The 27,462-nt window shown below is 34.5% G+C and overlaps 3 protein-coding genes across 5 annotated transcripts; 2 read left to right on the top strand and 1 right to left on the bottom strand.

The window, feature by feature from the left end:
* The first annotated feature begins 150 nt into the window (after nucleotides 1-150).
* On the top strand, nucleotides 151-4,509 carry LOC106674105 (N6-adenosine-methyltransferase catalytic subunit). Its single transcript, XM_014406615.2, has 12 exons — nucleotides 151-462; nucleotides 2,295-2,348; nucleotides 2,411-2,609; nucleotides 2,669-2,796; nucleotides 2,857-2,954; nucleotides 3,025-3,156; nucleotides 3,234-3,397; nucleotides 3,466-3,614; nucleotides 3,681-3,825; nucleotides 3,886-4,033; nucleotides 4,092-4,270; nucleotides 4,325-4,509. Exons 1-12 carry the CDS (start codon nucleotides 351-353, stop codon nucleotides 4,428-4,430), a joined length of 1,614 nt encoding a protein of 537 aa, XP_014262101.1. The 5' UTR covers nucleotides 151-350; the 3' UTR covers nucleotides 4,431-4,509.
* Nucleotides 4,510-4,898: 389 nt separating this feature from the next.
* On the bottom strand, nucleotides 4,899-9,228 carry LOC106674106 (coiled-coil-helix-coiled-coil-helix domain-containing protein 2-like). Of its 3 annotated transcripts, XM_014406616.2 has the most exons (9): nucleotides 8,184-8,321; nucleotides 7,898-8,124; nucleotides 7,651-7,786; nucleotides 7,386-7,566; nucleotides 6,936-7,165; nucleotides 5,919-6,170; nucleotides 5,644-5,788; nucleotides 5,389-5,581; nucleotides 4,899-4,935 (listed from the first exon to the last, which is right to left on the bottom strand). In XM_014406616.2, exons 6-9 carry the CDS (start codon nucleotides 6,005-6,007, stop codon nucleotides 4,925-4,927), a joined length of 438 nt encoding a protein of 145 aa, XP_014262102.1. In that variant the 5' UTR covers nucleotides 6,008-6,170; nucleotides 6,936-7,165; nucleotides 7,386-7,566; nucleotides 7,651-7,786; nucleotides 7,898-8,124; nucleotides 8,184-8,321; the 3' UTR covers nucleotides 4,899-4,924. The 3 variants fall into 3 exon arrangements, 2 of the variants coding, with proteins under 2 accessions (XP_014262102.1, XP_014262103.1); XM_014406617.1 differs by lacking the exon at nucleotides 8,184-8,321 and having other exon boundaries at nucleotides 7,651-7,749; nucleotides 7,898-8,034; XR_001341463.1 differs by lacking the exons at nucleotides 4,899-4,935; nucleotides 5,389-5,581; nucleotides 5,644-5,788 and adding an exon at nucleotides 9,142-9,228 and having other exon boundaries at nucleotides 6,108-6,170; nucleotides 8,184-8,395.
* Nucleotides 9,207-27,337, top strand: LOC106674104 (eIF-2-alpha kinase activator GCN1). Its single transcript, XM_014406614.1, has 43 exons — nucleotides 9,207-9,298; nucleotides 9,376-9,478; nucleotides 13,086-13,281; nucleotides 13,355-13,516; nucleotides 13,575-13,755; nucleotides 13,819-14,071; nucleotides 14,136-14,314; nucleotides 14,463-14,562; nucleotides 14,661-14,914; nucleotides 14,987-15,149; nucleotides 15,218-15,450; nucleotides 15,521-15,701; nucleotides 15,791-15,915; nucleotides 15,988-16,166; nucleotides 17,822-17,951; nucleotides 18,058-18,147; nucleotides 18,215-18,500; nucleotides 18,557-18,811; nucleotides 18,873-19,039; nucleotides 19,112-19,224; nucleotides 19,281-19,491; nucleotides 19,563-19,796; nucleotides 20,172-20,366; nucleotides 20,422-20,668; nucleotides 20,726-20,962; nucleotides 21,073-21,252; nucleotides 21,324-21,613; nucleotides 21,688-21,883; nucleotides 21,944-22,232; nucleotides 22,974-23,085; nucleotides 23,140-23,355; nucleotides 23,422-23,624; nucleotides 23,884-24,007; nucleotides 24,063-24,296; nucleotides 24,366-24,635; nucleotides 24,707-24,823; nucleotides 24,884-25,114; nucleotides 25,167-25,360; nucleotides 25,421-25,632; nucleotides 25,690-25,838; nucleotides 25,897-26,001; nucleotides 26,063-26,278; nucleotides 26,441-27,337. Exons 1-43 carry the CDS (start codon nucleotides 9,281-9,283, stop codon nucleotides 26,567-26,569), a joined length of 7,959 nt encoding a protein of 2,652 aa, XP_014262100.1. The 5' UTR covers nucleotides 9,207-9,280; the 3' UTR covers nucleotides 26,570-27,337.
* The last annotated feature ends 125 nt before the right edge of the window (nucleotides 27,338-27,462 follow it).

Here is a 27,462-nt window from a genome sequence, read left to right on the forward strand (position 1 = left end):
TATTAAATGTCACGAGTTGAACTTTCAAAAGAAATATAACAATTTTATATATGATTGAGCAAAATATATTACCGGATATTACGATTTGTTATTGCATGATGTCATTGGATGGAACCTTAAAGGTGGAATTGTGGAAAGTATTACTGAAACCTTTCAAGGCTGATCTCTCGATTTTACCTCCTTCTCTTTTGATTATTTCCGTTGATTAATTCTTCCTCCTGTAATAGTGTAATATCACAACTGAATATAAAGATGCTGTAAAGTTTTAAATGTTGAATACTGCCTGTTGTATTTACCTGATCGGAATTTTCGACGTTACCTCGTAAATCAGCTTAGTAATAAAACCGGCTATGTCTGAATCAGATGCCTGGCAGGAGATCCAGGCGATAAAGACGAAGAGGAACAGCCTCAGGGAGAAACTGCAGAAGAGGAAGAAAGAGAGGCAGGACATTCTCAACTCAGGTTATTACAAAGACAATTTTTTGTGCTCATAAAAAATATTGTCACTTAATTCTAACTAAATACATACTGCAGGGATGAAAGTTCAGACTGTATTTGATATTTAATACAATGTTATGTATATTCTTGAATAGTTTTGACAATCATTGTCAGCCTTATATCAGCATTTTGCCAGCATCAGTGTATGATATACAAAAATATTATATATTAAACATTGACACAATATGTAATTTGGTCATCTTCCAATCCTGTCTAAAAATTCTCACTAATTTTCTCACTTTTTTTGTATAAGTCTTGCAGCTAACACGTCAGCATTTACAAAGCTCGAAACCCTATGAGGCTAGCAAGGTCACGTGGACGTGTGCAGGCAGACTTAAGGGGGAAATAAATTATTATAAGGATGGTAGTAACAAATCACAGTTCCAGGGAAGTGAATAAAAACGGTTTATAATTCTAAGGAAAAGTCCACATCCACATGGGATCCCCAGGGGGGGGATGCCCAAGCCGCTTTCAACACCCAGACACAAGACAGTTCCTTCTCATTAATTTGGTTGACATGTTAAAAATTAGGTAGGTCAGCTAAGGTATGTCATTTTTCTCAGTAAAAGATGAGAGTCAGCCTCAATATTTTTTGTGTTCGACAATATACTTCGAATATTTTTAGGCAATGTTATTCTGCAGTTATATGGATCAAGAACAATGACAAAACAAACAAGAACACCAGGATGACGTGGTCGAAATCAGCAGTTACTAGGGTGGTCAATACCAATTTTTACCAGATGAAAGGATATGTGGTTGTGATTGAACCGCACTGTAAAAATGGTGGTAAAAAATTGTCTTGGACAATATATTCGATGGTATGAGGACTGTCCTTGTATTGTAGGATGTAACATCCCATAGTGCTGACCCCTAGAGAATTTAGAGGTGTCATACTCATTTTGCCCATTTATTCTAGCCTCTTTTCAAATGGATATTGATATCACCGGTTACCACGAAATTATTTAACTCCCTATTTAGTCGTTTTCGGAGTTAGTCAACATCATAATTAAATTTGTTCTCGTGATGGATTTTGACCCAAATAAAGTGTACGTCAACGTTGTATTCCTTTAGAGTGTTTATGATATCAAGAATATCATTTGTTAGGGGGTGTTTTTGTTGCAACAAGTGTTTTATTCCAGTCAGGGCACTGTCGAGAGACGATACACTTCTGGTTTTGGTCGATCCTGTAGATATTTTAGCGCTTCCAAAATAGTACTGCTTTCCACAGCCCCTGGTCTGTGTTTGGCTGGAAATTTTAGACTCCTAGCGGTTGAAAGAAGTTTGTAAAGATTGAAAAAAAAATCTTTTGTACAGTTGAGAAAAACATAAAAGACAAAATAATGTAAACTTCTGAGATTTCTTCGTATGGTCTGATGGTAGGATGAAGAACCTGTAATTTGCTGTTACTGATTATTTTGGTTAGTCCATCCGTGCAGTGTTGGTATATCAGACATTTTAAAAAGTATTAGGCTGAAATGATTAAAGATGCAAGGTAGCAAAGCTTTTAAAAAGCTTTTAGAGCTTTTTCACTATTACCCAACTCCATCTTGACAACAAAGATTAAATTAGCATAAAAAATTCTACCTCAAAGTTTGTCAAATTATAAATTTACAAACTATATTTTTGACAAATTTTACACGCTGATGATGGCGAAATGCCAAAACACATTTGACAGACCAACAGAGCGAGGATTCGCAGACTAAAATGATCGATATCAACCAAAGTTTAAACTTGCTAAGATTATGTTTCTTAATTATTTTCCTTTAAATTTTAACTTTCATGCTGCTTATGTTTAGAGAGTGGGTTAACGTTAAACGAGTCATCGGCAGTACAATCAGCAACACAGAAAGGTATGTTGTTTTGTATTTTACTCTAATAAAACAAATGTAAGTACATTAATTATTTTGTTAAGATGGAGAAGAGTCAACTGAAAACAAACAAGATCTTGAGCTTGAAAAGTGCTTACTTGAAATTCTCTGTGAGATATCGCCCAATTTACCAAGCAGCTCACACTTAGTGCTTCCTGTTTTGAACAAGAAACTCGGTCGGAATGTGACTGAGGAAAATCTGGACAACTTGCTGCAAAAATTGTCCACACAGCAGTTGATCAGGTCTGAAATTTAACCTGTCAGAGAGATTTTTTAACTGAAGTTGTAACATTTTTGTCAAGTGTGGAGGTGAGCGCAGAAGGCAAAGGGCTGGAAATTCTTTCGGCTGAACATGTAAAGCTGCAAGCTATGATAAACGACGTCAACAGTGCCAACAGTTGTAGAATCGAGATCAAACGGAAAAGCTCAAGTATGAAACTAATTTGAAATAAGTTTTTATTAATTATTTACAATATTACTTTTTTAATAGCCGATAAAGATTCTGCTTCAAAAGAGCCTGCGGCCAAAGTTGCGAAGATTGTTGAAAAAGATGAGAGAAAAGCTGGCAAAAAAACTACAGATATCATGGTATACCTTTATATTTATTCTCATAAATAAAATAATTTTTATTATTTATTTTATTTTATTTTTTTTTTAGTCTTTATTATCAATGCCATCCATTAAAGAAAAAGAAAGCAAACGTGTTGGAGAAGAGATTTTAGAGCTTTTAAGTAAACCAACTGCAAAAGAAAGATCCCTAGCTGAAAGGTTTCGTTCAAATGGTGCCCAAGTAATAAATCACTATAATTAAAACATTATTAACTAAAACTTTAACAAAAACTAACTATTAAATTTACGATTTTAAAGGTAACAGAGTTCTGTGCTCATGGGACTCGCGCTGAGTGTACCAAGGAAAATAAAGGAACACATTGTAATAAACTTCACTTCAAAAAAATAATTCAAAAACACACTGACGAATCCTTAGGAGACTGTTCTTTCCTGAACACATGCTTCCACATGGATAGTTGTAAGTGAGTATATAAATTAGAAAATAGCCCGTCTTCTCAATGATCAATATATTCACAAAGTTACGTTTTAGATATGTACATTATCAAGTCGATGGGGCACCCGTACAAAAAGAGCATCGTATTATGAAGGAAGAAGGTAGAATGTTGACAGACAAAACAATTTTATACCCGCCACAATGGATTCAATGTGATCTTAGATATTTAGACATGACGGTTTTAGGTGAGTTGTATTTTTCTTTTTTGCAGACTGACATGTTATTCAATGTTTTTTTTTTTTTTTTTTTAGGTAAATTTGCTGTGATAATGGCAGATCCGCCTTGGGATATCCATATGGAACTTCCTTATGGCACTATGTCAGATGATGAAATGAGACAACTTGGCGTTCCTGCTCTTCAAGATGATGGAGTCATATTTTTATGGGTTACCGGAAGGTAGATTTTATTTATAATTTGTTTTTAATATATTTTATTCGTTATGTGACAATTTTTAAGAGCCATGGAACTTGGAAGAGAATGCCTCCAGCTTTGGGGCTATGAACGTGTAGACGAGTTGATCTGGGTAAAAACAAATCAATTACAAAGGATAATCAGGACCGGAAGGACAGGCCACTGGCTCAATCACGGAAAGGAGCATTGCCTAGTAAGAAATACCATAATTTTTATTTAAGAAAGCGATTTAAATCTAAAGTTTTTCTCAGGTTGGAAAGAAAGGCTCAGTTAGTCATCTAAACCGTGGTCTCGACTGCGATGTCATTGTGGCAGAAGTACGAGCGACAAGCCACAAACCTGATGAGATTTATGGCATCATCGAAAGGCTTTCACCAGGGACTCGGAAAATCGAGCTATTCGGGAGGCCTCACAATGTCCAACCCAATTGGTAAATAAATTTAAAATATAAATTGTCAATAAAATGCACGATGTTGTTTTTCAGGATTACTTTGGGCAATCAGGTCGACGGAGTTCGCTTAGTCGATCCTGAATTAAAAGATGCATTTCGCAAAAGATATCCTAGAGGAATGGAACATCCTACAAGTTAACTTATTATTATTTTCAATTTTTATATTTTATTGTAATAATTGCTCACAACTGTACAAATTTTAATATAAATAAACAGTAAAAATAGCCTATGTTTTGTAATTTTAAACCACGCCTTTTGTTTTTGTTTTTTATCCTTATCCAACTAAATTGCAAGGTGATGGATTTTCTTCAATCATCAATGGTCTGCCTATGCTTGCTGGTCTTGTCTTATTCCACTATCTTCAGTGGTCGGAGGGCCTTTCCATACTTTAAATTTGACACAAGCAAAATTATCAAAAATTTGAACCACCTGTTTATACCTGATCAACCACTGAAGATATATGTTGAAAAAGCATATAATGGCCATGATGATCGTAGATGGCCAAAACTACTTACCCAACTAGTCACTGCTCAGGTTAAAATTTCCTTGTGAAATTAGTTAAAATAAGCAAGTAGTAACAAAATTGTTTTACTTTTTTTATTTTTTATTTTTGTTTCTTTGTTCATGGAACGCTTACTTCAGGCCTGAAAAATAAATATCTATTAGATTGTGATACAAGCAAAACTTAGAACTAATTTTAACAAAAGCATAAGGGGGCATCGGTGGCCGCAAATGTTTAGGCGTTGACACGGTGCTCATCACTGTAAGGTAAAGGTCCCGGGCATCCAGCGGCCCTGCATTCGAACCTGACACAAATGGGTTTTTTTTTCAAAAACACCGGCACCCCGAGTGTTGATATAACTCTGCTGTTGCGAACCCTTGTTTAATTGTTTTGTAAAATGGATAAATATATGCACATGTCAGTGATATCTATAATAATTTTTATTGTTGTTTCTTTTTGGTTTTGTGTCAATGTTTATTAATTTAAAAACTAAACATATGACTGACAGTCTTTTTGTTCCGTCCAGATTATAATTAATTGCTTTTTTGTCAATTTATTATATCTAAACAGAGTTTGATATGTAAAAAATAATTACCGTTTCTTTTTTTGCATTCTTTAATTGCTTCGTTGAAACCCTGGCAGAGACCGATGTCATCATTATTCTGAGTGCACTTGATAAACTGCTCAATTTCATTCGAGCATGGCCCAGGAGGTTCCTGCTGCTGCTGTTGTTGCTGCGGCGGATCTTTGTGGGACCCTCCTGTCATTGCCTCTCCCACAGCATGGCCCTGAGATAAATTAGTTTTTCAAAGAGCCAACAGTCATTTTTTCTTTTTTATTTAAAACTTACAACAGACGAACCGACAGCAACACCTGCTGCGGTTGCTGCCATTTGTCCGAAAAGGCCAGGCCTCCTCCCTCCATCTTGAATGATGACTGTCCTTTCTCTTATCACTTTAGGAGGAGGAGGAGGAGGAGGAGGAGGAGGAGGAGCCCTTAAACAAATGTTTAATTAATTTCTATGCACCTTTAAAGGAATAAACAAAGAATTTCTCTTAGTACATAGATATGATTTACTCATAATTTAATATTCATTATTTGAATTTTCATTTTGTTTATTGTTACCGTTTTTGGGCTGGAGCATGTGTCGATGAGTGCTTTGCACTGCCTGCGCTGTGGCTTCGTCCTCCTGCACTACCTTTATTTCTGGACATGGCTTTTCTTCTTTATTCCAGCACAAAGAAACAAAATTTGGATTTTCTACTTTTGTATTAGGGTCATATGTTTATTTTTCTTATTGCTATTTTTTTTTTAAATGCACCCACTTGTCTTGTAAACTATTATTAACAATCAACACCTTTAAACAATTCGCATTGCCTAGAAGAAAAATATGTTAAGCTAGAACAATTGATTGAAAACCTTTGTAAGTTTAATTATTTAGGAGTCTGTGACCAATCACCCTCATAATTCTAGACTCAGCTACTGAATGTGGTAAAATGCTGATCAGATTGTATAGAAAAATAATTAATAAATTTTATAAGGATGATAGTATGTATAAAAAAAGGTTATGTCTGAGTAAGTATATAGTTTTTCCTTCTCTCAGGGTTATTGGTAATTAAAGTAGCCTCAAAAAGTGCAAATTATTTTATTGTGCACAGAGTTTTATTGCATGGATCTCAGCTTGGAAAATTGGTGGTTTGGGCCAAAATCTAGGCCTTTGACTCCCGCCCTCAATCCACGTACCATTTTACATCTATCCATATACCATAATAAATCCCCTATATTGGTTTTAGAGTTTTTATTCTTCCAAACGTCAGTAGGTGTTATTTTTATTTGGAAGGGTCTCACAATTTTTTTTTAACTTCATTTTATCAGATATGTTTATATAGGGTTATTCCTAGATCTTCATTTCCCTGGAGAAAGTCATACTTTTATTTTATTTTTTAAGAGGGTGCTTTTAGATTAAACTTCCTTCTTTTTGTGAAAAGTATTAATGTGGGTTTGGTGATTTGATTTTCTGGTGTTGTCTACCTGTAGGTGAGTCCATGGTCCTTGCTTTTTTCCCTATGTCCTATACGGACCATGATTCCAGCAGCAATACCATTGGTTTTTAAGATCATTGTTTATGTCTGCTGGACTCACCGGATCATGTAGCATCCCTGCAGTTCATTTGGCTACTTTGTCAGTTTTTTAATTTCAGTCTATGCCAACAACCACACGGGGATCCAAGATAAGATGATTTCTTTTCCTAGTTCTCTTAATTTATTTTCTTTTATGTGAATTTCTTGAATTAATGCAGCAAGTAGTTAACACAATTGTTTTAATTTATTTTTTAATTTTGTTTCTTTGCTCATGGAAAGCTTATCTCAGGCCTGAAAAATAAACATCTATTAGATTGAGCTACTAGCTAATTTTTTTTAAAACAAAATTTACATATCATATATTTTTCAATCCTTTTTGGTTTATGTTTGTATGTTTATTAATTAAACATTAAACATAGTTTAACAGTATTTTTGATCCAATTACTTTTCGCAATTATTCTATTTATAAATAACATAACCTAAGCACAGGTTAGAATGTAATTATGATTACCACTTCTCCTTTTGCATTCTTTAATTGCTTCGTTGAAACCCTGGCAGAGACCGATGTCATCATTATTCTGCGTGCACTGGATAAACTGCTCGATTTCATTCGAGCATGGCCCAGGGGGCACCTGCTGCTGCGGTGGATCCTTGTGGGACCCTTCTGTTATTTTCTCTCCCATAGCACGACCCTGAAACATGTTATTTTTTCAAATATTAGATAGTCTTTTTATTTATTATTACTATTTTTATTTAACTTTAAATTTAAAACTTACAACAGAAGAACCGAGAGATACGCCTGCTGAGGTTGCTGCCATCTGTCCAAAAACGCCAGGCTTCTTTGCTCCTTCTTGAATGATAATTGTCTGTCTTTCCTTTATTATTGTAGGAGGAGGAGGAGGAGGAGGATCCCTTAAACAGATGCTTAATTATTTTCTAATGTACCTTTAAAAGATAATTAATAAAAACTTGTTAAACAAAAAGAACTGATTTTGCTTAATATTTTCATTTTGTTAATATTACCGTTGCTGGGCTGGAGCAAGTGTTGACGAGTGCTTTGCACTGCCTGCACTTCTGCTTCGCCCTCCTTCACTGCCTATATTTTTGGACATGGCTTTTCTTCTTTATTCCAGTACAAAGAAACAAAATTTGAATTTTCTACTTTTGGATTAGGGTCATATGTTTTATCTTTTTGTTAATTTTTTCCATTAAATAATTCTGGTCAATATGGTCAAAAGCCATAGAAAGGTCTACGAAAAAAGGTGTAAACCTTTGGAACATGTATTATATGACTTGAATTTTTTTTTACCTCATTCCTTATCCAAATGCACCAGTCATATACAATTATGCCTTCAACACTCCTCTAAACCTTTAACGTTATATTTCGAATTGCAGGGTCAGGGGTTGAGAAGAAAAATTACCATGACATTAGCATACCAAAATCATGACAAAGATGATTGAGAAGAAAAATTAGTGTCACGAGCATGATTCGATCCATGACCTTCGGCTTCCTTTAAGCCCCTTTACAGTGAGTAGAAAAATATAAAATAATTAAATAACAAAAAGGTTACATCATATAATTATTTAATTAGTTGTCTGTCAGTTATTAATTATTGTTTCCAATTTTTTTGGAAAGATGGTTGAGAAGAAAAATTAGTGCTACAAGCAGAATTCGAACCCATGACCTTCGACTATCTTTAAGTCTCTTTAGTGAGTAGAAAAATATAATTAAGTAACAAAAAGGTTACAAAATATAATTATTTAATTAGTTATCCATTAATTATTATTTCCAATTTTTATGCAACAGTTTAAAAGAAAAATTAGTATCTGAACGGGATTTGAACCCACGACTTTCGGCTACCTACTCACTGCAGGGACCAAGACCTATTGTGAAAATATGTTTTTATTTACTTTTTTTTTATAAAAAATATTTTTTATTTCTATATTTCTATTTCCATTATTATTTATATATAACTGTAATATTTAACGTTTCTTGCAATATATGTTTTTTAAATAATTTTTTTTTTTACTACGCTTTGCAATTAATTTGTTTTGTAGAAGTAGTAATATTTCAATAGATTTAAAAAAAACGGATATTTTCATTCAAAGTAATTTTTACAAAATTGGCAAAAGTCTAGTTTTTGTCAACTTTGGTATTGAAAACCAACAAAAGCTACATTTTCAACAATATTTCTCCAAATATTGTTCTTATTGAATAAAACAAATATTAAAAGTTAGTATTAGCATTGTTTTTGAAGCCATAGTACGTTTGATTCCGTGATGTAAAATATGTTGATACTGTGAGTGTATTACGTATTCGCCAGAGCGCGATCGGGCCCAAGTTGAGTGCGAAAGCTGGAAGAGGATACGGGCCACCGGTACTGGTACTGGCAGCAACACCTAAACATGGCCACGACCGAGGAAGTAAGTAATTGTCACGTGGAAACTAATTTCAACTGGGACGAGCCTGTTTTTAAAAAAGCGAATCTTTTTTCCCGCAGCTGGCCAGAGTCCTCAAGGACCTCCCGTTGAAAATACAGACGGCGAGCTTGACCGAGAGAAAGAACGTTTTTGATAACGTCAAGTCAGTTTTGACAAATCCAGGTTAGTTTACCGGCTTTGTTTTATCAGGCTTTGCTCGAGATTTGTCTCTTCTCTTTTGATCAGGTCGCTTTTCTTTTGAACACGGGCGTACAGTATTAGACTTGTTAGAGTAACACAGCGTTTGGCTTGTTTCTCAACATGTCTAATCTAATTTACAAGTTTTACATGATTGTTTATGAGAGTTTTAAATATATTGCATTTAAATTAACATACAAAAAATAACTGTTTGACTTTTTTCCCCAACACCTAAAACCCAATCTTAAACAGACATTAATTCCACAGGAAATCTAAAAAAATTCAGTTCTTTCTACCTCATCTAAATGTTTCTTTATTTGTATTATTTTAACCCAAAATGAATAAGTATTGCACACTTTTATAGCTGAAATGGTTTAAGCATTATTATGAAAATTGTGCAGGATTGCACAATATTCTGCGTGAATTGTTTTTACTGCCCATATTCAGCATTAAAGCACTCAATTCTTGATTTTATTTGCACCTCAAAACATTTTAATAAGAATTTTGTGACTGATGGATCCGAAGTAACTGGCTTTATACCTAGAACAATTTGAACGTGTACTTGCAACTTGAATTTACCGTAAATGTTGAAGGAAATACAGCATAATTTTTTCTCAATACCTAAATAATAATACTTAATGCCAGATTCACATTACCCTTGAATCTATGGTAAATGTTTAAAAAAAGGAAACTCGCTATATTTTTCTACAATATTTGAAAGTACTTGGTCTTATTCATGCATTGGCATATGAAAACATTGAAATATGTTCTTGTCACTTGAAAATCAAGCGTCAATGTTTACAATGAATATTAAAACATGTTTCCTTAATACATGGAAGTACCTGGCTTTATGCATGCCTAGAAATATTTAAATGGGTACCTGGTAACTCTTTAATAGATTGTAAATGGAAATACAGCATACTTTTATTTAATACCAGCCTTATTCATGCTATGAAACATTAGTAACAGATGAAGAAGAAATCGACCATGATGATTAATGTGTTTAGGATCTGGTTTCTGGTCAGGTAGAGAAAGAAGTAAACTCTGTGATCACTTGCCATGCTTTCGGCCTTTATAAGACCATCATCAGGGCATCATCCTATTTCTCACTTTAACATTACAGAATGACGAAACGTTTTCGTTATCGACTGGACCTGTATTTTGGGAAGACCACTATCCTTGAAAAAACTTGTCTTAATTTCAACTTAACCAACCTCATCATCATTCTGTAATGTTAATATGAGAAATAGGATGCTGCCCTGATGATGGTCTTATAAAGGCCGAAAGCTTGGCAAGTGATCATAGTCTACTTCTGACCTACCTGACCAGAAACCAGATCACAAACACATTAATAACAGATTCATATCGCTGTTGACAAAAAAAAAAAAAAAAAAAAAAAATAGAGCCCAATACTTAAAAGTACTGGTCTTATTAATGCCTGGAAACATTGAAATAAGTTTCCTGTCACTCAAAAATCAAGCGTCAATGTTTACAATGAAAATTCAAAATGTGTTTCCTTAATATATGGAAGTACCTGGCTTTATGTATACCTAGAAATATTTAAATGGGTGCCTTGTAACTCTTGAATCAATTGTAAATGTTAATGTACCATACTTTTATTTGTTACCATCCTTATTCATGCTATGAAACATTGATAAAAGATTCATGTCACTATTTACAAAAGGAAATTTAATATGTATAAATAAATAAAAAATAAATAATTATAGATTAAATTTAGAACACAATACTTGAAAGTACTGGTTTTATTCATGTCTGAAAAGATTGAGATAAGTTTCTCGTAATTCTCAAAGTTACTATCAATGTTTAAGTGGGAAATTCAGCATATGTTTGCTTAATAGTTGAAATCACCTTGCTTCATATCTGAAAACATAATAAGTTTCCTGTCACTCTTGAATCTATAAATGTTTTAAAAAAGGAAATTCAGCGTATTTATGCTTTATGCTTGAAAGTATGTCGTCTTATTCAAGGCAATAAATTTTAGTTCAAATTACTATCTTGATCAAATTACTATCAATTGATTTATAATTTTTATGTAAAATGTGGTTGGATGAAAAATTAATGCCACCAACGGGGCTTGAATACATCGGCTACCTTTGTCCTTCAAGTCTGAAGTCAACGGGCAGTTCTCAATATACAGAATATCCCAAAGCTGATTTGCTGCAGAGTGGATGGTGAGATCATTCCTGAACCGACGGTGACACTTACTGGATGACTTGGTCTGCAGGTGGTTACTTCAGTAATGTAGGTTGTTGATCAATGTAGTGCAGCATGGGATGTGTACCCCATTATTGTAAAAACGCATTTCTCATTTTTTATATTTGTGCCAAGACAAACAAATTTGTCAAAATATGAGAAAATACAGGTACTTCCACCTAAAACCCAAATGTTCATCAAACATATGCTCAATTCCCAACTTAAACATTGACAACCGATCCGGAAGAGACAAACAGATTCAAATGCTTCAAGGGGAAAAAAAGAAAGTACTTTTAAGTATTGAGTAAAAATATGGTGAATTTGCAACTTTAAGCATTGACAGTCGATTTTGCAGGGACAAGAAATTTATCTGTATTCTTTTGGCATGGGATACCAAATATTTTTGTTTTGAGCAAATGTATGCTACATTTTTAACTTAAGCATTGATGTTTGATTTAGGAGTGACAATAAACATCATTTTCAGCCATAAAAATCAGTACTTTCAAGTATGAAGCAATTATATATAGAATTTCCTTTTTAACATTTATGGAAGATTCAAAAATGATATGAATCTTATATCAATGTTTTGAGGCATGAATAAAGCATAATAAGCTAACATAAGCTGAATTATAACTTAAACATTGACAGCTAATCCATGTTTTTTATTTGGTCCTATTTAACTAAAGTAATGATTTAAATTGATCTATAATTTTTATGTAAAGTGTGGTTGGATGAAAAATTAGTGTCACAAGCAGAACTTGAACCCACGACCATTGGCTACCTTCGAGTCTCGCTTGTGACAGTAATTTATCATCTACCACACTTTACATAAAAATTATAAATCAATAATTGCATGTTCATAAAAAGTCAAACAACTAACATGACCTATTACATACACATATAAGTTGACATTGATAGTAGCAACAAGCTGAGTTTCATAATGTACACAATTGGATTTAGTTATTATTTTTGTTTAGAAACAACAGGTGTGCTATATTTTTGTCCCACCTCAAAGACAAGTATTTCCAGGGATTAAAATTTCACTTGCAATTAAGTAACAAGATTAACTTAAAATTTAGCTGAAAAAGTCATTTATACCAACTTTTATTATTTTTTATCAAATTATTCTTAATTGTATATATACTCAATTAATTATGCACAATTTTTCATTTCAAAATTTTAAAAAATGTATTAATTGTGTAGTCATTTATGTTTTAAAAAAGTAATGAAAACACAATTGTAGTATATAGACAAAATATTAGGGTGGCCTATCATTTTGTCCCGGACCTTAATCAGCCTTGCCTCCTGTAGCATGGAGTATTAACCAAATTAAATGGAAATTACACATTTTAAAGAACATATATTTCTTTATTTTTAGGGTTCAATGAAAATGTGGTTCGTGGATTATGCAAGGTGGTACAAATGGCACTATCGAGATACAGGGACTCCATGTCCCAAAGTTATCTTACGTCTATTGTCGGTTCTCTCTCTCTAATTCACCCCGAATGGACTTTGAAGCACTTGTCTCCGATAATAACAGAAGTGGCCAATGGCAGTGCATCTATTGTCCCAACGTAAATATTTTAAAGAAATGTTATGTTTGAAATACTAATTTTTTTTAAATATTTTTTTATGTCTTGTTTCAAGGAAAAGTACGGCCCAGTCGAATCTGTACGCATTGACTTGGAGTGCTCTACTTTTGACGAATACTTTAAACAAAGTTAAAGAAGAATTAAAATCAGAAATAAAAAATATCATCAATGCCCAAGCAATACTTTTAACATCTATACTTGCTGCTAATAATCAGAAGTATTTTTAAAAAAAAATATTTGTTTTTGATTCTATATAATTTTTTTGTCCTTATTAGAAAATCATATAAGGCTCAGCATATATTATCATCAATATGGAAGTCAGATGATAAAATGATAATACTTTACGAGAAAGGAGTTCTTGCACTTCCTGAATCTCCATCTTCAGTCGTATTTGGCTCAATTTTTGTGAATTATTTACACAAAGAAAAGCACACTGAGACCATAAATTCCTTAAAGGTCATTTTTTAATATATTTTAACAATTATATAAACTAACTTGAAATTCTATTTATTTTATCAGGCAAGATTAGTTGAATTACTGGTGAAAACGGTAATCGGAAGTAAAACTAGAATTCCTTCTCATGTCGTCACATCTTGCAAGCCTCTTCTGGTTCTTGTCAATCACAGCGAATTTTCCGAAGTGTTACTTCCATCTCTGCAAAAGGCTTTGCTCAGAAATCCTGAATTGACTCTCCACGTTCTTGATAAACTGCTTGCCAACGTATCGATTGATCTTAGCAAGTATGCGGTTGATTTGGGAAAAACCATCGCAAGTACGGCTTTGCCAGATTAACTATGATTGTTAATATGTTTTTTAAAAAATTAATTTATTTTCAGACAATTTGTGCAGTAATGACGATGAGACGAGACATCAAGCGTCTGAAGGACTAAAAGCCCTCGCCACTCAGTGCAGCGATCCAGACTCAATTAGTGCACTTGCGACACATCTTTTTCAAGATTTCAGCAGGTCCCAAGGGAAGATTACTGTCGCATCGCACAAGCTTACAATTCTTCAGGTATTTAACACTCATATTTATTCCTTTCTTTTTCATTAACTTTTGGTCTAGTTGTTATTTTTTTAAGAAGTTCATGTAAAAGAAAGGAGTATTTATCAGCACCACCCATCATGCTGAATATCTAGATTTATTGCAATTTAAATTTTAGGGAATAGGTAATCTCAGTTTCAATGCAGTGACTGGAGGCAGCGTTAAAACATTGGCCCAAAATGTGGCCGAGCAGTTTGTCAAAATTTTGGAAGTTGAAGGTAACGTTAAATTACAGTTTTGTTAAATAATTGATTACATGGTCTACATTAGTGTTTCTCGTCTAAGCTGTTAAATATATTTAATATTTGTTTTTCAGTTCATGAGAAAACTTTAGTTCATTGCTTAGAAATGATGTCTTTATGGTGCGCCAAGTTTACAACAAGCGTACCAGATAATGTTATCGCCTGGCTTGAAAAAGGAATTGGTCTAAAGAGTTCTACACTCCTTGTGAGAATATCGTACATTGAGACCATGTCCGTTTGCTGTCGTTCTGCGACTGCATCTCAAACGTCTAAGTACATTCCTTTACTCCTTAAAAGTGTCGAGAAAGCTGCTACTCAACCAACTCAGGTAATGTCATTTTTTCCAGAGATAATATTAGATTTTGGATGGAGCAATAGTTAAAAAAATATAAATTTTTAGGCACTTGTTGTGACTGAAGGTTTGAGTGCTGCATGTCTATTATTAAAACTGTCATCTTATGATTCTCTAGAATCAAAACTTGGCTCATTATACAGCATTATCCTTGATATGGAAAAACAGATATTTTTATCTGAAAAGTTCCTTTCCCAGGCTTCAACTGACGGTAAAATTAAATTTAAAAAAAACCCTACAAAAGAAATATAATTTATAATGTATTTTTTTGCCCTATAGCACTTTGCCATGTTGTCAAGTTGTGTGAAAAAATACTCATGGAGCATATGTCTGAGGTCATCGGAAGTCCGGTGCCACTTTATAGGGCACTTGTTATTTGCCTGACTACACGAGCTGTGAAGGTGAAATGCAAGCCGATGCTACAAAGGATGTTTTCGTCTCTCCATGGGACTCAAATAGCCATCGCGCTTTTTGAAGAATTCACCAGCTTACTCATTTCGAATAAATTTGCTGTGAATACAATACCATGTTTATTAAATCAATTCTTTAATTATTACAATTGTTCTTTTTTTGTTTTGATAGAATACTGGAAGACAAAAGAGTGAAAAGAATAAGGAAACTGAAGAATCCAACAATGAAGAAGTGAAACCGAAGCATTTAATAGAAGCGATTACTATTTTATGCTCGGGAACAAATCTGTCCAAAGATGACAAAAATTTGCTGGCCTATCACTTATTAGTTGCCTGTCATCATCCCATAATTGGTATTTATTTCCTATTCTAATATGCCATAAATGTGGTTTATTCTGAATATTTCTTTTGTTAAATATGCATTTTTGTTTTTATTTTACAGTAACTGCACAGAGTAGTCTATGGATTAAAATGTTAAAATATTTTAAATTAGATTCCGAAAAATTTATAAAGCAGCACGTGAATCAGTTAACTAAACTTTTAATTGAAAACTTCACACCGCATCCAGTAATTTTTGTCTAGTTTAATTGTGATGTTCTTTTTGACGTAAAAATAATAATCTCTCATTTACCATTCTAGAGTTATGTGAATGCATTAAGGACAGTGACTAAATTAAACCACAAAGTCATTCTTCCTCCTCTTTTGGTCAAGATCAAGGATGTCCTGTCGGATCAAGATTTGTTGAACGTATCAGACCGCGAATACGAAATTTTCTTGTGTCCACCGAACGAGCTTTACGATAAATCAGTCATTTCCAAGTAATTATAACAATTTTCTTTGACTTGATTTGTACTATTGGGTTCGTAGTGTTTTTAAATAATTGGATTCCTTCTAGTGTTTTGAGGCAATGTTTATGTTTGGTTACACCCTCTGAAAAAGGATAAGTTAAGGTGTTTTTATTTATCAGTTTCATTTGAGATCTCTTATTTTTCAAGGTGTTTTACTAATTTGGAGGGAAAATGTGCATTTTTGTCATTTTATTTTTATTACCACAAAGGTAAATGTGCAGCTCAGACTGCTATGAAAATTTATGATCTGTATGGATATGATTCTCCAAAAGATCATTGGTGGTTTGCTTGGTTCAGAACTGAAAATTTTGAGTTGGAGGATTCAAAGCACTCAGGTCGTCCTTAAATCATTGTTGATGACTAATTCAATTTTTGTAACAAATTTCAATTATTTAATCTTTTTATGTAAGGCGTTGGTTTAAATGAAAAAGTTAGTGTCACAAATGGGATTCGAACCCACGACCTTCGGCTGAATACGCCACTGCTCTACCACTTGAGCTATCGTGACTTCGATCCACTTGGACATCAACTCCCCATCTCAACCTTGGGAATTTTCCCTCCTTTTTTTGTTCTAATTCTGCTCATGACACTAAATTTTTCATTTCAACCAATACTTTACATAAAGATTAATTGAAAGAAGTTATTTGGTCAATCGGACTATAAAATATAATGGATTTTGCAACAAATAACCTACACTCAAAAACACGAGACATCACAGAGAACTTAACATATATCAATACAAGTATTTCAATACATCTGAGAGCAGCTGGATATGTTTGTCGGAGTTAATACGTTGACTTACGCTACTTACGCTATATTGGACCACATCGCCATCTCCAATTCCTTCCTAAAACACAATGTTAACAACCGCTTTTAAAAACAATTGATAACTGGGGATGAAAAATGTGTCCTTTACAACAATGTTCAGAGAGGAAAAATCCTGGGAAAATGTAGCTACTTACCATTAAAAATTCAAAAATCCGGATCACATCCTAGGTCATGTTGGCCATTTTGTGGGGTTTAAAGGAGGTGCTTTTTTATGAGTTTCTTCCATCCAACTAAGCTGTTAATTCTACTGTACAAAATTTGAGTGAAGTCAGCAATTGACTAAAAATAACCAGCATTGGGTAATCGCAAGAGAATTCTTTTCCACTAGGGTGACATTAGGCCCAGCGAATTTTTGTGGGCACACAACAGATTGTTAGAGTTTGGCTGAGATATGCTACTCCATCCACCGTATTCGCCTCGTATTGCTCCTTCAAATTTTAACACATTCAAGACTCTGAAAACCTCTATTAATGGTAAAAGTAAAGGTAAAAACTTTACTTCACTCGAGGACTTCAGAAATCACATGAGGAGTTCATCACTCAGAAACCTGAGAAATTTTTGGAGTAGGGAATTACAAAATTACACATAAGATGGTAACAAGTAGTAAATGGCTTAGGAGCGGCATAAACAAAAAGGCACAGACGGTAACAAGTAGTAAAACAAAGTAGTTCATCTATTGTTTAAATTTGTTTAAAAATACCTGAAATGTTCATTAAATTTACCATAAAAAACACTACAGTCTTATTTTATGACCCGAAAAATTTCTATTATCTTAAGTTTCTATAAATTTTCAACAGCAAAGACAACGATTCATCTTTGAATATTAAAAACATGAAGAGGGAAAGTAAAGTTTATTCTTATAAAGAACAGCAGGAAGAAATTGCTTTAAGGAAAGAACTGGAAGATAAAAAACGGAAAGAAGGAAAGGTAATTTGAAATATTTATTTATTTATTTGTTAATTAATGCTGATGTTGATAACAAACTATAAAATTAACTTTTGCTTACAAATATAAAGCAGTGAAATTATTTTAGCTTACTGAACCCGAATTGACTCCAAAACAAAAAGAAATGGTCAAGATCCAATTGGAAAAAGAAGCCTTTATCCGAAATAGACTCAGATTGGTAAATATAAAATATTTTTTGCATTATTTTAAATTGAATTTATTTAAAATTTATTTATTTAATTTAGGCTGAAGACAAGCTAGTTAAAGCTTACAACATACTACTAGCTGCGTGCCAAGGAGCCCCTATGGAGCTCTCTCTAGAGTTTCCGGTTTTAATCCCTTTAATTATTAGAGGTTTGAATTCTCCTCTTTGTGCCAAACACCTGTCGGACTTGTACATCTATTTGAGAAAGTCCGCTTTCCTCGGAGTTAATATTCCTGTCGTTTCAATAGACAAAATCACACACACTGCGCTAAGATTACTCAAGCCTAAATGCCAACTCGATCCATCATGGGAGGACGAGGATTTAGGTATATTATGTCAAATCATAAAATATGTCGTTTTGTAATTTTAATAATTTTTTAAGGTAAAGCGATGAAATGGACGATAAATGAGATCGACAAGGCTAGTCAAGAAGTGACAGCGCCAGCTCTAACTTTCTTACTTCCGATGATCCAATGTACTGTGAATTGCGTTTCATCCGCTGACCCTCTTTTAACCACATGCATCCACATCCTAAGCACTCAGTGTAAATTGAGGACTTACAGAACCGAGCCAAATCTTCACAGCCCAACCCTACTCCCTAGAAAGCAGATAATGATGCTTTGCATCGAAATGATAAGTAAGTCAGTTAACATTTCTGTTTGTGAATCATTATTATGATGATTTTAACGTTCGGCCAGGTTCAACAACAGGAAGGATACAACAGCAGGCCAGTGCTTGTTTATTGGAGCTTGCAAATGCTTCATGTGGTGCTGAAGGATGTGCTGTTGCGTCAATTGACGAAATAGAATGTCTACTAATGGCTCTACAACACTCTTCCCACCATGTTAGAGATGCTGCTCTAAGGGTGAGAATTATTCATAATTTATCGTTAAAAACGTATTTATATTATATTTATGAGAGTATATATTGTTTTAAGGCATTGCTCGTTCTCATCCCAGTATTTCCAAAACCTAAAAACAATGCCGACCAGATTTTCAACATAACGAAAAGATTATGGGCAGCTCAGTTTGATATCGTTGTGGAAAACAGGTACTGATTATTCTCTTGTGTATAAATAATAAGCAATAATGTGTCTCGATTCTTAGAACTATCGCTCAACAAGTGTGGGAAGCGGCAAAACTGAAATCCAACTTACAAGGGTTAAGCGAAGGACTATTACAAGATATTGTCCATCCGGTTGTGGATATACAACAAGCAGCAGCTGAAGCGTTGCACGCAATCCTCCAAGACTCACACAAATCTGAAATCGATGCAGTCATAGTTCTCTTGTTAAATATATACAATGAAAAGAATGTTGTAAGTTAAGTTGATCTATCATATTCACAAAATGGTTATGTGATTCTAAGGTAATTTTTAATCGCATTTAGATGATACCTGCAAGACTTGATAGCCTTGGTAGAGTTGTTGATCAGCCTATTGATACCTGGGAGCCAAGAAGTGGTGTGGCACTAGGTCTAGCTAAATTAGCACCACTACTTTCAACAGATAATATTTCTGAATTGGCAAAATTCTACGTGGGAAAAGGCCTTGGCGATAGGCATGCCACTGTTCGCAATAACATGCTTGCTGCTGCTCTAGCTGCTGTTGACCTGCATGGAAAGGTGAATTTTATTATTCTAATTTCGTCTTGTTCCTCCTAAAAATCGTCCGTAAATTAGGGTTATTACAAGAAGGTTTTTTAATACTCATCTACTCAATTTACTACTCTAGGAGAGTAATTAAGACTGCTGGAGTTCCTGATGATGAGCAAGAAATAGCCCAAAACGTAGAAGAAAACAGAAATATGTTTTTGAAACAAACTAATGTTTTATAAACAAAAAAAAATCAAAAGCCACGAGCTTCTTGGAATAACCCCAATTTAAAAACTTTTTTGGAAGAGGATAGATATATTAATATATATTATAATTTGTATAATTTAAAAAAATATTCTATTTTCCGAAAAAAATCAACTTTCAATAATGATTAATTTGATTTAGGATACTGTTAACATTCTGTTGCCAATTTTGGAACCGGTTCTTGATAAAGGCCCAGATTGTAGTAGTTATGATGCTGTGAGACAGTCAGTTGTCATCTTAATGGGAAGCCTTGCTCGTCATCTGGATAAAGATGATAAAAAAATTAAACCTATTGTGGCAAAACTTATAGACGCACTTTCTACACCTTCCCAGCAGGTATGCTATTTTAATTTTATAACTGATATGTCATAAATAGAATTTTTTTAACTAGGTGCAAGAAGCTGTTGCGAACTGCTTGCCAGCACTTGTGCCCAGCATAAAAGAAGAAGCTCCAGGGCTCGTTCAGAGACTTTTAGATCAGCTTTTGAAGTCTGAATCCTATGGGCAAAGGAAAGGCGCAGCTTATGGACTGGCAGGGATAGTTAAAGGGATGGGTATTCTAGTCTTAAAACAACTCGATATAATGACGACTTTGACAACTGCGATCCAGGACAAGAAAAATTACAGACACAGAGAGGGTAAATTTTACATTTTCTAAAGTTTCATGATTTCACATTTAATATTATATTTTAAAGGAGCCTTATTTGCCTTCGAGATGCTCTGTAGTGTGCTCGGGAGGCTTTTTGAGCCCTATATTGTTCATGTCCTACCCCATCTCCTGCTGTGTTTTGGAGACAGCAGTCAGTACGTTCGCGATGCCACCGATGATTGCGCCAAAGTTGTAATGAGCAAACTATCAGCCCACGGTGTTAAGCTCGTGCTTCCATCTCTTCTCGCAGCGCTTGAAAAAGATTCTTGGAGGACGAAAACAGGTGGAATGTATAAAATTTAATTGGTCAAGTGGACCACGAATACTAGTGAATTTAATAAAATTTAAATTTAATTTTGATCGTTTTCTTATAAATTTATATATTTCTTATAGGGTCTGTAGAATTATTGGGTGCCATGGCATTCTGTGCCCCAAAACAGTTATCTTCATGCCTTCCGAGTATTGTACCCAAACTAATTGAAGTTCTGAGCGACTCCCATGTAAAAGTACAAAATGCTGGTACCGAAGCTCTTAAACAAATTGGAAGCGTAATACGTAATCCTGAAATTCAAGGTAATTTATTTATTCATTTTTTTATTTTTTTTTATTGTTCTTTAATTTATAATTTTTGTTTTCTTTTCAAGCTATTGTCCCAATTCTTCTTGAGGCATTGCAAGACCCATCTAACAAAACGGCCATGTGTCTTCAGACGTTGTTGGACACTCAGTTCGTCCACTTCATCGATGCACCTTCACTAGCTTTGATTATGCCAGTAGTCCAAAGGGCTTTTATGGACCGTTCGACTGAAACAAGAAAGATGGCAGCTCAGATTATCGGAAATATGTATTCACTTACAGATCAGAAAGATTTAACACCTTACCTACCAACAATAATACCCGGGCTTAAAACATCCCTTCTTGATCCTGTACCAGAGGTAAACAATATTAACAACTTCGAAAATAAAACATTAATTACACCAATTGAACATTAATTTACCATAATTTTCAGGTACGAAGTGTATCAGCAAGAGCTCTTGGGGCTATGGTCAGGGGTATGGGTGAAGCCAGTTTCGAAGATCTTCTACCATGGCTCATGAAGACTCTGACATCGGAATCAAGTTCTGTAGACAGATCTGGTGCAGCACAAGGGCTGAGTGAAGTCGTAGGAGGTTTAGGAGTAGAAAAACTTCACAAACTTATGCCTGGTACGCACAACATCCTATCATAATCTGATTATAACATTATAATATATATTTCCTCTTCAGAAATTATCAGTACTGCTGTTCGAGCCGACATCGCCCCTCATGTCAAAGATGGCTACATCATGATGTTCATATACATGCCAGTCGTCTTTACCAATGAATTTACGCCTTACATTGGTGAAATTATAATTCCAATCTTGAAAGCGTTAGCAGATGAGAATGAATATGTAAGGGATACGGCTTTAAAGGCCGGCCAGCGTATTGTAAACCTTTACGCAGATTCTGCTATAACTCTTCTCCTGCCAGAACTTGAAAAGGGGCTTTTTGATGAAAACTGGAGAATTCGATATAGGTAAATGAATTCTAAAAATGATTATGGGGATGATTAAAGATGAAGGTGCGTTGGTGGGCACGGTTTAGGTTTTGACATGGCACTCAGCTCTATAAGCTAAATACATACTTACAAGTGGGCTTCTTTCAAAAACACCGACACCCAGAAGGTTCACATAACCCATAGCGAAAATCTCTCAAAATCCCTCCTATATATGTCACAACCTGTTCTCGATTCAACAAGACGGGTCCAACTCTGAATCCTTTTTATGAGAAACAGAGCCCCAGAGGTCTTGATCGAACCTGAATACAGCCGATCAGGTGCCTTTTTAAAATAAAATTTAATTAAAGTTTAAAAAACAATTTATTAAACACACAAGAAAATAATAAATTTCCTTTTAAATTTTAAACAATTAAAATTTTTTATAAATTTAAATAAACAGTAATTTCCTACAAAGCGTTTGCCAGACCATTTAGAACAAGGGTGGATATGTACTCACTATTTCCAGTCAATTCGCAGTGGACCAAAGCACTATTTTAGGGAATACAACACTTTTGAGGATCGCACACCTCTCTTGTCTCTCATCTACACGGAATCTTGTTCACCTCTCCGACTCGACTGTCTCTTCCCTACTCTCTTTTATTTTTTTCTCTAGGCCTAATCACGAAATCTAAATCATAACATTGTCACTTTGAAATCAATTGAAATGTGACATATATATTATGTTTTTTATTTGTTCTTTAAATCAAAATAAATTTCTAGCTCTGTCCAGCTCCTTGGTGATCTGCTGTACAGGATATCAGGAGTTTCAGGTAAAATGAGTACTGAAACTGCCAATGAGGATGACAATTTTGGCACTGAACAATCTCATAAGGTAATAATTAAAAAAAAAGATATATTATTGATTGTACAAGTAATATTTTTGTAGGCTATTATCGGGGCTTTGGGTGCTGAAAGGCGAAATCGTGTCCTTGCCGGTTTGTACATGGGGAGGTCCGATGTTGCTCTTATGGTTCGCCAAGCCGCCCTGCACGTTTGGAAAGTCGTCGTGACAAATACGCCTAGAACACTGAGAGAAATCCTTCCCACACTTTTCAACCTGCTCCTTGGCTGTTTAGCTTCGACAAGCCACGATAAAAGACAGGTTAATATTTATTTAAATTATTAACTAATAATTATAAACTAAATGAGTTTTTCCTTGTTTGTTTAGGTTGCTGCGAAAACACTTGGAGATTTGGTAAGGAAATTAGGGGAAAGAGTTCTGCCAGAAATTATTCCGATTTTAGAAAAAGGGCTTGAATCGGAAAGGGCAGATCAAAGACAAGGTGTCTGTATTGGTTTATCTGAAATGATGGCATCTACTTCACGAGATATGATTCTTACTTTCGTCAACAGTCTCGTACCTACTGTGAGGTATGTATTGCAAGTTATTATTAAGAAATACATTCTTAAATTTCAATTATTTATGCCAAACTATTTCAAGCAGACAAACACTTATAAAAATAAAATGAACTGTTTGTACTCCAAATAGCATGAATCAAGCTATTTTAATTCAGCTTTTTAACACAAACATAGAACTTTGGTTATTTCATCTTCACCTATTCATATTTATAATGTTTCTAAACAAGACTAACACACGTAAAATGTTTATAAAATGATGATTTTACTTTAGAAAAGCGTTGTGCGATCCTTTGCCTGAAGTGCGACAAGCTGCAGCGAAAACCTTTGACAGTTTGCATTCAACCGTAGGAGTCCGGGCCCTTGATGACATTTTGCCACCAATGCTGCAGCAACTTGTAAGTTGGACTCGTATGAAATTCACAAGATAAGACATTTATAGTTGTTTTCCAGAATAACCCAGACCCTTCGGTTGCTGAATGGACACTAGACGGATTGCGACAGGTGATGGCTATAAAATCGAGAGTCGTACTGCCTTACTTGGTGCCACAGTTGACAGCTCCACCAATAAACACAAAAGCGCTTTCCATCCTCGCTTCAGTCGCAGGGGAAGCCCTTACAAAATATCTTAACAAAATTCTACCGGCTTTACTGACTGCTCTGGCAGCTTCTGACTGTTCTACTCAGGTTGTCTATAGTTCTTTCAACCTTTTTTCCAACAGTTCAAATAAAATTTTATTGTTTTTGGTTTTTAAGGAATTAGAATTTTGCCAGACTGTCGTACTTTCAGTACTTGATGAGGCTGGTATCTGTGCAATAATAACGCAGTTATTGGAAGCGATTCGAAGCGAGAAAGTAGAAACGAGAAGAGCATCAGCAACTCTCATTTGTGCTTTTTGTACCCACACAAGAGCTGACTATAGTCAGCACGTTCCACAATTACTCAGGGGACTTATCATCTCATTTACTGACAATGATGCCACAGTTCTTCAAATGTCCTGGGAAGCACTTTCAGCTGTTACAAAAGTAAATTGAATAGAATTTTAACAAAATACTTTTTCAAATTTGGCAAACAAATGAGTATTGTTTTGTTATAGTCTCTAGATGCTTCGCAACAAATTCAATATGTTTCTGATATCAGGACAGCGGTAAAATTTGCAGTCAGCGATCTCAAAAACGGCGAAACCCTTTTACCTGGTTTATGTCTTCCTAAAGTAATTTCTTTCAATTAAAATTATTTTATTTATTTTGTTATTAACTATATGCATTTTTAGGGAATTACCCCAGTCCTTCCTCTTTTCCGTGAAGCTATTCTTAATGGCTCTCCAGAAATCAAAGAGGCAGCAGCTCAAGGTCTGGGAGAAGTCATTTCTCTAACTACTGCCCAGTCGCTTCAGCCGTCAGTGATAAACATAACTGGACCTTTAATCCGTATCCTTGGAGATAGATTTCCACCAACAGTTAAAGCTGCAGTACTTCATACACTTGCCATCCTTCTTGGAAAGGTACAATGTCATATATGTTTTTTATTGTAAATGACATAAATGTTTTTTAAAGGTTGGCATGATGTTGAAACAATTCTTACCTCAACTGCAAACAACATTTTTGAAAGCACTAAACGATAGCAACAGGCTCGTAAGGCTCAAAGCAGCAACAGCGCTTAGCTACCTCATTACGATACACACAAGGCCAGATCCACTTTTCATCGAACTTCACAATTCTGTCAAGAATGCTGAAGAGCCTGCTGTGAGGTGAGAAACATTTTGAAAAAGAAAAAAATTTCCACAAATAAAATTAATAAATGCTTTTAGAGAAACGATGATGCAGGCTTTACGAGGGGTAGTGAGTGCTGCTGGAGACAAAATGTCAGAATCCGTACTCAAAACTATTTATGTCTCTCTTCTGTCGATGCTTTCCCATTCTGAGGACACCACACGATCCGGTGCTGCTGGTTGTGTTGGTGCCTTCATTAGGTGGCTTCCGGATGACATGTTACCATCGACGATGAGCGACACCCTTTTAGGTGCGAAGTCATTTCACCCCTTTCTGTTTAATTTTATATAATGATTAATTGTTACAGTTGATGATGTATCGATTGATTGGACTTTGAGACACGGAAGAAGTGCTACTTTGTTCGTGGCGATGAAGGAAGCGCCAAATAGGATTATTGTACCTGCTTACGAGCAAAAAGTTCATAAAGTTCTTTTAAGCTTTTTAGCAGCGGATAGGGTATACATTTAACAAATAAATCGATAAAAGAAAGTGGTTAAATTGTAATATTTTTTAGGTACAAATTGTAATGAATGGTGTCAGAGGTTGCGGTTATCTTTTTGATCACCTAATGAACAAAGGGGATCCTCTTCCCCAACCCTTGTTATCCCAGTTTGTCAGGGTATGTTTTACAAATTAAAAATCTTTAAACTTAAACAAAAACAAGCGTTTTCAAATTTCAGGCGATGAACCATAGCAGCAATGAAGTGAAACAATTGGTAGCAAAAGTATGCTCATTCTTAGCCCACTCTCGTGAAATCACATCGACTGAATTTCTCAAAACTGCCATACCAATGTTGGTGAATGGGACCAAAGAGAAAAACAGCTATGTCAAGGCCAATTCAGAATTCTCTTTGGTCAATGTACTTAGGCTAAGACAGGGAGACGATAAGCTGCAGGTAACAATATTAAAGTCCTGATGGTTATAGTAACTTGATCATCTCTGATCATAGTCTATTTTCATTGATTTTCTCTTAGCATTGCAGTAAGACCAGGATGATCAGATGATCAATTTACTATTTTATATCTCAAATGTTATTAACAAACATTTTTACTTTAAGGCAACAATTCAGCTTCTCGATGCTGGTGCAAGCGAAGCATTGAGTGATGTGATAACCAAAGTGTTGAGAAAGGTTGCAGTTCAACCAGAGGGGAAGTACGAGGAGTTGGATGACACCTTGCTCATCTGATCGACATACTATTCCAAGACTGCATTACCTACTCGGGGGATTGGCTAATCCAGCCTCATGAGAAATATCTCTGTTGTCATTTTTCTACACTCTTCGTTAATTATCTAGATTTACGAAAGGCAATCTCGTAAGAGTTGAACTTTTAATCTAATCTGTCACCGTCATCAGAAATAAAGGCAAGTTGCTAAGCTATCCGTTCAACTACCCTTGAGTTCACAAAAATCGGAAAATCAATTATACATTTGTTAATATTATGTTTATAAAACATTTATTTCTTTTGTATTAGTTTTTGTTGTGTACTACGATTGTTACGTTTTATTTGCATTTTGTTTGTCTTCCTTTCAGTTTGATTAAAATCAGAAATGCGCCATATTCTGAGGCTTAGCTTGTGAACTAGTCAATAGAGGGTGATAGCATATTAGCCTGCCTTATTTATCGTTTAGGTTACATATTTATTTTATACTGAAATATTTTTATTATGGTAAATGGTAATGTTCATACGGAAAATTATTAGAAAATGCTTGGAGGCTCATATTGAGTATCTTCAGAGAACCATACACACAATGTGCTGCTTCTTTTATTAAATAAAGAGCACTTTTATAGCCAGCTGCTTAAATTCTAAAATATTGAGATGTAAAATAACAAACTCAAAATTTTCATTACAAAAAAAATTATATGTATCATAAAAAGAAAAAAAAAGTGAAGGGAAATAATTTCTGTTGTGATTATTCCTACTTTGTAAATTCTATTAAATAAGTTAATAACATATTTCTATTCTTTTGTTTTACCCAAAACACTTTTTACAACATTTAACACAATAAATGGTGGTTTTCTTATTAAAAAATTGTATGGTGATCTACAAGTCAGTGTAGTGTAAATTGTTTCTTTCAATT

Source organism: Cimex lectularius, unplaced genomic scaffold, assembly GCF_000648675.2.
Source record: "Cimex lectularius strain Harlan isolate CLEC.00 unplaced genomic scaffold, Clec_2.1 scaffold63, whole genome shotgun sequence".
Classification (NCBI taxonomy): Eukaryota; Metazoa; Arthropoda; class Insecta; order Hemiptera; family Cimicidae; genus Cimex; species Cimex lectularius.